The sequence below is a fragment of the Aptenodytes patagonicus genome, chromosome 4, assembly GCF_965638725.1.
Source record: "Aptenodytes patagonicus chromosome 4, bAptPat1.pri.cur, whole genome shotgun sequence".
Taxonomy (NCBI): domain Eukaryota; kingdom Metazoa; phylum Chordata; class Aves; order Sphenisciformes; family Spheniscidae; genus Aptenodytes; species Aptenodytes patagonicus.
Window position 1 is genome coordinate 25820850 of NC_134952.1, and position 12018 is coordinate 25832867.

The 12018-nt window shown below is 38.1% G+C and overlaps 1 protein-coding gene across 2 annotated transcripts in view; it reads left to right on the top strand.

The window, feature by feature from the left end:
• Positions 1-12018, top strand: part of NWD2 (NACHT and WD repeat domain containing 2) — a 59116-nt gene that overhangs the window by 15416 nt on the left and 31682 nt on the right. Inside the window, exons 2-3 of one of the 2 annotated variants that reach the window (XM_076336075.1) lie at positions 6830-6918; positions 11816-11932. In XM_076336075.1, the coding sequence (XP_076192190.1) occupies positions 6830-6918; positions 11816-11932 (206 nt within the window). Of the gene's footprint in view, positions 1-6829; positions 6919-11815; positions 11933-12018 lie in introns of those variants that run through there. The other variant, XM_076336076.1, reaches the window with a different exon arrangement.

Here is a 12018-nt window from a genome sequence, read left to right on the forward strand (position 1 = left end):
ATTTATTCACAATTGAGAGGCACATTTCAGGATTACTTACTATTTTAATGTTATTTTCCGTTATTTCTTCTGCTTCTCATGCCAAGTGGCCATTCCTTTGGGCTCAAATGCTCAGCCCACTGTTGTTGTATTTAATTTTTTAAGAACTGAGAAGGTTGAGGAGAGGGAGATGCCACCAATGTTATTATGCAATATCCTGGTGGCTAGAGCGCTAACCTCTGAGCTGAAGGACTGCGATCTAGGTCCTCCTTAGTCCAGCAGAGTCGCACACACTTTCTGCACATCCCACAAGAGAGCTCTCACCATCAGGCTGGGTGAGGACAAGCAGCTGTGTAGATCACAGTAGTGTTGCAGTATTTTGCTAGTCAGAATTTATTTGGAGGCTTACAGTCAGTTGTGAGGTTTAGTTTAATTAATGAATGGCCTTCAGTCTGTTCAGTTTCTCGTTTGCCTTCTTAGAGAGCCAGCAGAGACCTGAAGGTTGGCAGTGTTGTTGGGGGGGGGGGGGGGGCGCACTGGAAGAAGTGACCCAGACCAATCTGTTCCCATTCCCTAAAAAGAGTCTTGGGGAGCTTTGGATGCTTATTCTAATGCTTTCTTCTCACAGAAACCCCAAGGGAAGGAAATAACAACAGAGTCTATGGAGTTAATTTTCTAGGAAGGCGAGGGTAGCTCAAGTCATTTTTCCCTCTCTTACCAGCTACATGATTCAGAACTCATTGCTTGCAAAGTGCTCTGAGATTCTCAGATGAAAAGCACTATAGAAATGCAAATGACTTATTATTACGGTATTATTTTCAGAGACAAGGTTTCCATAATATTTAGGGACATTTGTTACCTACTGGTATTCAAAGCTTTTAGTATCAGGGGTAATATACAATGCTATTGTGCATTATTAGTAAAAAAGGCAGTTTAAAAGGAATAATTCAGTTGAATAGTCTTATGTGACAAGAACATACTAGCGTTAAGAGGTTTGGCAGCCACTTCCTTACTTGGTATTGCTGCTAAGTAATTTTTAACCTTATTTGCATCATATCCTTAGATAATTAAAGTACAGAAATTCTCACTGCAATTAGTAGACAATGGTTATAAAATACCCACATTTTTTAATATTGCAATGCATTAAAAAAAATCCTATGGCAAGAATCTGTCCTACCCATCCAGCAAATCTAAGCATTTAGAATACTTAGAGGAAGCAAATAGTTAGGTATTTTAGTGGATATGCATTCAGGACTAGATTAGAAGATGTTCTCTGCTCATCCAGGGCCCCAGACCTCCATAGTTGCACAGAAGACTCCAACATTATGTGATAATAAACATATCTGTGTGCATTTGTGCAGGAGACTAAGCTGGCAGAGAAGTAGGCTGTGAAAGAGGTGAGGTCAAGACCCCCAGAAAGCTTCTGTCCTGACCCACTGCAAAGCATGGGAACACCAAGCACAGGGGGGTGATACAGAAATTGCTTCTTCTGTGCATACAAGGAGATGCTCTTTCCTGGGTGACGGGCTAGAGATGAAACCTGCAGGCAGCTCTGGCACCCCGTATGACATTCATTTCTGTGGTACCTTGAACAGCTGCAAGGGCAGCTTTTTTCTTCTTTTTCTGCCTTGGTCCTCCCAGGTTCAGCTGCCTGCCTCAACCTGTTATGTCAGTCAAAAATTTTCCTGCTGGCTCCCACAAGCTGGGTAATGCCGTGTTCCTCTGTCAGTCAAACTGTGGCAGCACGAACACTATCCCTGCTTAGGACTTTCCCCTGCTTGAGGGCCTTAGCTTGCATCGTGCTTGCGTAAGGTTACTCATGGGTTACGTTTCTGTGAACAGACTCAACTTGAAAGCGCTGCTCCTTTGAGGGTGGTCGAGTGGGGCTCACTGTCCCCACATTGGCACCCCCTGTGCGACACACAATAACAGGATAGGGCTGAGCAACCTCCTTATTCAGCTGCGTCAAGCCTTGGTTAAATAAGAGTCATCGTGTGACTGCAGCCCACGCGCGTGAAACAGCCATTCCCATCACTGTGGCTGAACTCAGACCAGTACAACCACCAGCAAGAAGAGAAACCGTTTGGTCTTAGGGCAGAATAACTGGTGCCTGAAAATAGGCAATTTCCATCGTGCTTCCATGTTAACTCTTTCTGTTCACTTGCCTGTATGTTTTGTAATTTTCTTCAGCTAGGCTATTTTCCATGACTTATTTTATCCCACAGATTAATGTTTGGCAACTGTTTGTAAATACACATCATCTGTTTACTAACACAAGAATGTAAAATGTACTTTCCCTATTAAAAATAAAATAAGCGACTTTAATAGCAGAACAGCTTGTGTTTGAAGGTCAGACTTTGGCATGGAAATAGTTCACGCTGAGAAGCAGTACCTTGGAGTACTCTAATGAAAACTGGCAGTGATTTGACGGAGCTACAAGACTTCAGAAATCACACCTCATGCAAACAGTCATGTTTAAACAGCGATTGCCTATTATTTGGCAGAAAGGCCATAAATGCATATGTGGCTAATTCAGTTCTGTCAGCATTACGCTGGGGATGCACGGAGAGAGGGAGGGCTGCGATGGCGTTCTCAGTTCGAAGTGTAGGGATGGTGTGGTTATGGACTGGCTTAGGAGGCAACCGTCTGCAAGAGTTAGCACTTGCAAGAAAGATGCATTCAGCAAGTCACTGTCTTGTTCAAGATAGGGTTGGGTTTTGGTTTGATTTAAATATTGGAGATGAATTTAGGGTTGGGGCTTTTTTAAGTTTTGTCTTAACGTTTTTGCAGATGTAGTTTCATTCCCACAGTTTATTGTAGACTATCATTTGGATTTCAGAGTATCAGAATTAACATTAGGAGGTGTATAAAGCTCATCTCACAGCTACTGTCTCATTTTGGCTGCTGGAAGAATGTAATTTAGTTAATCCGTTCATCTGCAGCAGCAGCCTGGAAAGTGGAATTTGCCTGTGTGACATTTTTGTTGTTAGGATCTGCCAGCTTCACAGATTTGCTGTCACTGTAAATCAGGTTAGATTTTATTTAATTAAACCAGCTTATCTGCCATCCATACTAATTACTGTAGTTCATCTTAACGATATGTACTCTTGTTTCCTTAAAGTTTCACAACTTACTACAAATACAGGAATTCTTACAATTCATTAATATAAGCATCAGACTCAAATTCCAATTAGATAAGCACATTCCATTAGATTTGCAGGTAGGAATAAAAATACAGGACGGGTATGCCGAGTGTCTTCTCCAGAACACAGTTCTAGTTGAAGGAAAGTTTTATCTCTATTTCATTTATAAGGTATTAGAAATGTAGCACTACTCTTGCCGTGTGTTGTTTCGTTTTCTGAACCAGACTCTACAAGTTATGCTGCAGGGAACAGCACCATGTTCTAAAACTAGAGCCAGTGGGGTTCTTCAGGGTAAGTCCTATGGGCATAAATGGGAAGCAGCAGAATACAGTTTTATCTGTTGTATACCTCAGCCAATATCTTTCCCATTTATCATTTAATCATGTTTACTCTTAACTTCCGCCCTTTTCCAATATTTTTTTTTTGTTCCTGCAACTTAGCCTATTTTAGTTCCCTAGTAAGACTGTTCTGTCCGCTGTCACATTGATTATTTAAGTAACTGCAAACAGTAACGGTGAATTGTTGCTTCCTTAATAACAAAGCTGTAGTCATGATTAATTTCAGTTTAGAGAGGCAAGAATCATTTTGTTTTAGCTCAGTAACTGAGTAGTAATTTGGTTTTCAACAGTTTACTCAATTGTGAAGATATGCTCTGTGTTTTCCTAGATTTACATGCCAAAATTAACCTGTGTTAAGGCAAAGAGTATAGAATATATAGTCTTCTATCACTGACTGATCTAAGGGCCTCAGTTACTGTGAGGGTAAAAAAAAAAAAAGTGAAGTATTTCAAACTAAGCAAAGTACGCAAGCAGCTTTTATCACAAGGTACAGCAATACCGTGCAGTACAGTGACTCCAAACTGGCACTAAGAAAAGTTGCTTTGGAGCCAAAATAATACTGCTGCGTCAGCACAGTGCAACCCTCTGGCTAATGCGCCTGTTAGCTGTGTACTACATTCTGCAAGAAAAGGTTGACTTAGGCACTAAAGTATGAGAGAAAATTAATGACTGTGGATCCTAAGGAGGGAGCAACTCATCCGTCCCTCTACTCCTATGTACTAACCCAGGCACCTCTGGGCTGAGAGCGTTGGGTTTTGCACTCCATTCGAAAATATTTGTAGGATGCATCTGTATTCATCCAGATCTGGAGTACATTTCAGAGGTGAATCTCTCGATCATCACTATCTAATATACTTTGACTCACATCAGAGAGCAGTCTTGGTGTGCATGAACTGGGTTCCTTTGGATGAAAAACAGGAAAATAACTCCAGGATCTCACCTAATGCACTCCAAATGTTTGTGGGGGTTGAGCCCAATCCAAAGTAAAATCTCCTGAAATACATATGGCATGGATATTGGGTCCTTGGCACCAGCTGTTTTACTCTACAGTTTTGCTCCCACGTGCCCACGCAGTAACAAAAGTCTTCCCAGGCACTGTACGAGGGGCCTGGACAGCTAAGCCAAAACTGCAGGTTCTTCTAAGAGACAGGATCACTGCTGGTTGCAAGGGGGACTCAGGAGGTCATCTGGGCTAACCTCCCTCTTGAAGAGCTGCCAACAGTAACTTGGTCAACCATGAACTTGCCTAGTTGAGTCTTGAAGAGCTCCAAGGACAGAGGAGCTTCTCCTAGTGTCCAACCTGAACTTCCCAAGCTGAAGTACGTTGTCGTTGCCTTTGTTGTACTGTCTGACACTGCCACAAAGAGCTTGGCTCCATCATCTTTCTATGTGCCTTAGAAATAGTTGTAGGCTGTGGTTAGGTCCCCCTTATACTCTTTGCCAGACTAAACAAGCCCAGATCCCTCAATCTCCCCTTGTAGGCCATGTGCTCTTGGCCCCTGACCATCTCAGTACCTTCTCCAGTTTCCTCCCCATCCTCCTGATTTGGGGTGCCCAGAGCTGAGCACAGCACTCCTGGTGCAGCCTCTTCAGTGCCCGGGAGAGGAGGGTAATAACTTCCCGAGAGGGAAATGAGGAGAGAGAGAGTGAGGCCACACTGCTCTGAATGTAATCCAGAGCAGGGTCTGTCTTATTTGCAGTGTTCAAATTGGATATATAAAAGCTGTGCACTGCAGATATAGGATCTTGCCTTGAGTGGCGTGCCCACAGTCAAATAGAAAGCTTGCAATGGAGCAAGGACTTGACTAACGCCTCTGGACCGTTCTTTGTCTTCAGAACACATTGGCATAGTTAGTATATTTTAAAACGTGAAATAATAAATGCATAATATTGTTGCACTTAGAGAGGATGTTTTATGAAAACTACTACGCCTTTGACTTTTTTCCCCATCAGAAGTTTGTGAAGGAAGAACTGTGGTAATTCAGATAAATTGGATTAAGTTCATGGCTGTACTTTTAAGCCTTTGTGCTATAGCCTTTTTACCTTGGTGCAGATTTCATAAGAAAATATTTCTCTGGAGGTGTTCTGGATTGTTTTCTGTTTATAAAGATAAATGGTAATTATAGCACACATTTATTTAATATTTCAAAGGTATATTTAAATATTAAGAAGGATATTAAGATTTTGGTGTAATGAATTAAATTACAGATTTCACACTCTCCTAGAATTGTCAAAATAAGAAAGAAAATAAATCTGTGACTGATTCTATGAACAGACCTCTGACTTAGATGTATCAGCTGGGGCTCTGATAAACAAAACATTGTTAGATTTGCACATATATCTCTGGCTTACAACAATATGGGGATTGTTAAATCAGTTTTAACCTATTGTTTTGTTTCAGTGCAGTTATACAAATATTGCTTTAACTGCAATAGATGTTTTCCATCATTCATAAGTTAACGCTGTTTTATTTTTCATCACCTGGTGCTCAGATATAGTAGTTTACAACAGTTGTGTTTTATTTTTGAAAATAACTTAGCAACAGTGTCATCCCTCTGTGTCTTAACTCTATCAACACTGGTCACAATCTAGACCTAGCAAAATCCATCACATATCTTAGTCTTACTGGGAGATAATAAAATTTATTATCTATGCAAGATTTCATTACTAACCAAATTTACTTCAAATTTTACTGTATGTTTCTTGAGTGATATGTTTTATATAAATGTGTTCAGATTAACTTGGACAGACAGAACTTAATAATAATTTTGGCGTCATTACCATATTGTACTTCGTTATCAAAACACGTCATTTTGCATGGTGAGAATAACATGATGTCAGAACTGCGCATTTAGTATGATAGCAGGAATCGCCTGGACCAAAAGATACCATAAATAATGCCATTAACAGCTTTCTTCCTTTTAAGATACTATCAGATTAAAGATGGTGAAGAAAGTGATAGTGTTTGACACAATGTCATTAATCCATGTTATTGATTTATCTCTAATTATAGAGATCTATTTCATCTTTGGTATATCTCTTTGTTCCATGATGTTTCTAATTTGTAAAGTTCAGCTTCCTGAAAATTAAATAGAAGTCAAACTGATAAAGAAATTCTGACTGCTGAATTACAAAAATTAATTCAGCTGCGCTGTATTGAAATATGCTGCAATTTTAAGATGTGTATGAAGCCTAACATAGCACAAACACATTTATATGTTTGTACAACATACAGTTTGGAGATTAAATCCCAGCAATTGATTTTCATTGGGGGAGGGGGTGTCTTTTTAATGTGATAAATCTGTATCTCTGACTAAAAGAACAGAGTTCATAAAAATATTGTTAATAACATCTTTTTCCCCAACACAGATACAATAGCAGAAAGGAGCGCCCTAAGAGAACATGTGTATCCTAAGCTGAGAGAATTCTGCAGGGAAAACTATGGGCTGGAATTTCAGGTAGGTTTTGATGTGTTGAATCTTGCATTACTTTTTCTTGAAATTAACTCTATTTAGAACAGATAACATTTTTAAATATCATTGGTAAAATAGAAAATTGCAAAAAATGTATTTCATGTTAATTGTACAGAATTGATGTACTTAAATTATTTTACAGGGAGATTTGAGGTAAATTCTGAATAGATGAAAAAACTACATGGTTTTACCATGCAACATTGCATTGGTGGTAAAAGCAATAAGGCAACAAACTGATGACTTTCACATTAGAAACTTAATGAAACCACCTCTATTTTAGATATTCAGAGTATTTAAGAAGAAATAATGTTACATCTGAATTACTGTGTTGTACTTCTAGAAACCATACTTAAGTTAATGCAACCTATTTTTAATTTCATGTAATCATCATTGAAGTAGCACCATCTGTATATTCACATAATTGTTATATTATATCTACTCTAACTACGGGTTTGTCTTCCACTGTAATGTGGAAACTAATTTAAGCAGGTGAATATTGAAACTGATTACCAAAATGAATTGAATGTGGAACATTTCTATTGTGATTATGTACTATGGAATTTGCTTCCTTTAATGTCAATTGTAAAATTCCCATTGCTTCAGTCAGTTCATGTTTTCCTTTGTGTCATGGAAGACATAGACCCATCCACCTCTTTGGTAAGAGCCAGTCGGTAATAAATACAGTTGCATTTGACTTAAAACACATGGGTTTAGCATCACAGTTAAAGTCACTGGTACTTTTAAGTCAGGTATATCCTAATTCACAGTCCAGTAAAGTCATCCAGTAAAGTCCCATATATGTCAGCAGGCCTGGAACTGGCTTTCTGCTAAGAGAAACAAATACAGCATGCGATGCTGTAAAAACGTTGTTCAATTTTTCAAAAATTCTGGTTCTACATCCTCAAGCCTTCCTCACATACTAGTATTAACCTCCCGTCTTAGTGACCCCAAAAACTCAGCTCTCCAGAGTGTAGCTTACTTGGCAACAGCTAATGCCTTTTATGCAACATCCTGTTCCTCCCAGTGTATTATTCTTGATGCCCGTGCAGCTGGTTTTTAATCAAAATAACAAGTTCTTAAATTAGGATATTTGGTTTTAATTCCCTGAGTCACAGTGGAGTTGCTGAATCTGCATGGTGGTAAATTCCAGAGTGATTTTTGATTATGGCTATAAAAGAATTTCATCTGAAGGTCCTAGCTCATCAGCTGATTGGGAAGTCCCAGCTGCAGTGGTACATGCAAGGAATAGCAAAAGATATTTAAATAATAAAGCATTTTTCTCCTGTTACTATTGCGTGATATTAACAGAAAATATAAACTCTTTATTTCTCTGTCATCTTTGAGGAGACAGGAGGGAAATGTCTCTTCCAAGTAGATCATAATCCACTGAATTCTTTGTGAGAGGGAACATGTCTTTCTTCAAATGGATTGTAATGTAGTCTCTAGGGGGGGAATAATTAAGTTTACTCTAGTTGATATTCATGGAAGCAAATTACTTTATTATATAGTTTCAACACCAGGAGCATCCTTATATTGAGATCAGGTCTGAGAGACTGCTCCACTGACATGTTTCTGAAAACAGCTAGAAAGCTATCACATTTCTGTGGAAGCAAAGTAGGAAAACTCGTACAAAAAATTACCAAGGGAAAGTAGTAAAGCATTTTGGAGGAGGCTCTGAGGTAGACTTTTATCAAAACATTCTTTTTGCCTTTTCCATTCCTGATACACTGAGTTTCTTAGGTTAGCATGCAAAATCAAGACTACAGGTTTTAGTGCAGTGGTGTCAAGAAAGTATTATGTACTTTTCAGGTACGGGGATAAATTTACATTTCCCTGTACGGAGCAGAACACATAACTTTTCATCCTGATATGTAATCTTCTACTGACCAAACAAGAACTACCTTGCGTGTGGCTACCACAAATGCACTATAATATAGGGTGTCCTGAAGACGCCCTCTTCCTGATAAATTGTGACCCAAATGAAATGCATTTGAGTACACTCATTGCTCCAGCTTCCGCTGAGTCATCTGGCTGCACTGATAAGTGTTTCAGTTGTTGCAAAGCATGAGATCTGTCAGGCGTCCTCAAGTTGGTGGGAGCTGTTAGGGAACATAACCACCACGTGTGTGGAAGCAGAACTGAATATATTCAATCACTCTATGATTTTGTTTGCTCGATGGACTTCCTTTTCCATTGAATCAGAAAATATTTCTGAAAAACAGCTATTGGTGAAGACAGAAAGCAAGTAAGCCGAGAAGAAGACTTTCAGACTGCACGGTGTTTTGTACCTGAAATACCGTATTTTTTTAGGGGAGGACAGAGAGGCTAAAGAAAGTAATTGTAATAGAAAATTTTGGGAAGATAACTAACCATAGTTCATTAGCAGCATGCTTTTTTCTTCTTGGGAACAATTAACTGTTTCAAATCATTTTCACCATGTGATATATGCTAGAAGGAAAGTGGAATTTTGCATGAATGAAATTTTTTAGTGTTTTTTTTAAGCTCTTGGAAGCAATAGAGATAAAATTATCTCATTTCCTTAGAAAAATCTGTGAAACTGTAAGATTGGTAGGACAAAAGCTAAAATAAGCAAAAGGAAACACTGAATTATGAACGAAAAGTCTCCATTAGGTGACTAGTGTGGAACTGAACTAGAGCAGTGTCAGTCCACTGTGTGTAAGTAGCTCTCACACAGAGCACTGGTTGTTATCTCACGTTGGCAGCCTTGCTGAAAGTTAGAGTGGGTGTTTGTCACACAGTTTTTCCAAGTATAAGTAAAAATGTACTTCAACATCAGATACAGCTGTCTTCTTGCTCCTTTTCTTTAATTTTGTAAATCCTATTTATTTTAGTTAGCATTAAGAATAACCGATAAGCCCCTCATTTTGAAATTCTTGGTGTCTTCAGAGGTTTGATGGCTAAAATATTTCCTCTTGCAGGACAAAATTATAACACATTAAGATACTATGCACAAAAATTGTGTTACCCCATAAAAATAATCTATAACGTTATAACACACAGAAGGCAGCCGCTGAGCCCCTACAATATCTGCTACTCCAGAGAATTTCCTCTTCACATTTACAGAATTAACGTGATTTCTGAACAGTTAATTAAAATAGAAATTGCTTTTATGTTTCAGATGAACTTGAGCAGCACAATAAATTCATTCAACCAGTAATTCAAATATTTTTGACTGTATGCTACAATGCTCTAATTTTATGACTAGAATACTTAAGCTCTATCATACATCATTCAAGTAATCAGCTGAATACAATGTGAAGTTCAATAATGAAGTCGTATAGATAAATAACAGAAGGGAGAGAGGAAAAAAGGGAACACTTTTTTCCTAATGAGACTAAAAGACATTTAGAAAAGGACAGAGAAGAAATCAGTTCAAATGAGGGAAATAGGAAGGCTGTTTGAGATGCAGTTTTGTAAAGCAGAAGCTGCTTGTTCCAGCAAAATTTTGGAACCGAGTCTCTGTAAAAAATAAAGATATTAAGTATATTTTCTTGGCAGTGTAAGCTACAATGCATTCTATACATTGGGCTATTTCAATCATCATCAGTCAGACGGTACATTACCTCTCATGTTTGGCAACAGTGTACCTACTCCAGCAAACACTTATACACGTCCCAGACTTTTCTGGCAGAAATAACCAACGAGACTGTTGGTAGTGAAATTAAACATGGGCATAAGTACTTCTAGGATTAGGTCTTAAAACCTTGGCATTTATTGTTATGAGAAATTTTCCAAGGAGATTAATTCTGTAAATCAGCTGTAAACTGGTGACTTTTACTTTTATATCAACCCATTATTAGTTCTTATATTAGGTCTTCAGGCTGATTTTATGATCTGTTTAGACAACAGCTAGTTTTGTGATTCTGTTTCTTATGGAAACAGCAGAGTGCTTCCACAGTACAAATAATATTATAATAAACAATATTGTAATATATTCATGTCTTAATACAGTTTTGATTTTTTTTTTTAACTGTGCACTTGGACTTTTTTTGTTCAAGTTATATACATGATGTTAACAATCAATAGTAGCTTAAATGAGAGAGTAGTAGCATGTACCATAAGTTTTGTTCCAAAAGAAATGCATACATATCATCCCTATTCTTTTAAATTCAATTTCCCACAGTAAGACTTCAGCCTTTTAGTTAAAATGTGTAGTGAAATCACACTTCATCACTTAATTTCTTCAAATAAGTTTAACATCCATATTTCAGTTTCTTCCAGGAGTTTGTTTGCAACTAATTACCATCACAAAACTGAGTCTAGCTACAGATGAAAGGCTGGACAGCAAGCTGTCTGCCATTGCATATCTATACAATCTCTGCTTCCAAAGTAACAAAGACCAGCTAACAAAGGAAGTACGATATTACAGAACCGCACCTATTCTTTCTTTTGAGCCATGTGCACAGCATGAGTATATATCCTGTGGATACAAGTGACACAGGGTGTCAAGTCGTGGTCTTGACTGTGATCCACAGCAAAACTCCCATTAATTTCCATGGAGCCAGGATTTTATCAATGCTTTTGTCATTATTCTTACCTATCCATTATATGCAATCTAGTAGCAAATAAAGACTACATCAAATCAAGGTCTTGTCATGCTAATCTCTGCAAAAAAATATGAATATGAAATGAGAGACTGTCCCAGGAGGGACTATCTGGGAGGGGAAATAAAAGGCTTGAATTGTCATTTACCTAAGAAAACCCTGCCAGTCTGCGTAAGGACTGGATATAGACCTCCTTGCCTTTTACTGCACTGCAGAGCCATGCTTAGCAGTACACAAAATGTTGATAAAACTAATTTTTAATTTGGTAGGTAGAAAGGGCATATGATAAAGTAACAATGTTGCATACTATTTTCCAGGTCATAGACTTATACTGGGGTGTTGAAGCAGACGAATGGGACAGTCCTGAGCTGCAAAAGACTCGTATGAAGCTGTTAGAAGATTGCTTGAAAAGTTCTGCAGGTCCATGTTTTGTTGTGGGTATAAAAATAATGTTTTACTTTACAACAAAAATATAATGTTAGCATTGATTCACACATGATTCAGTAACAAATTTATTCCT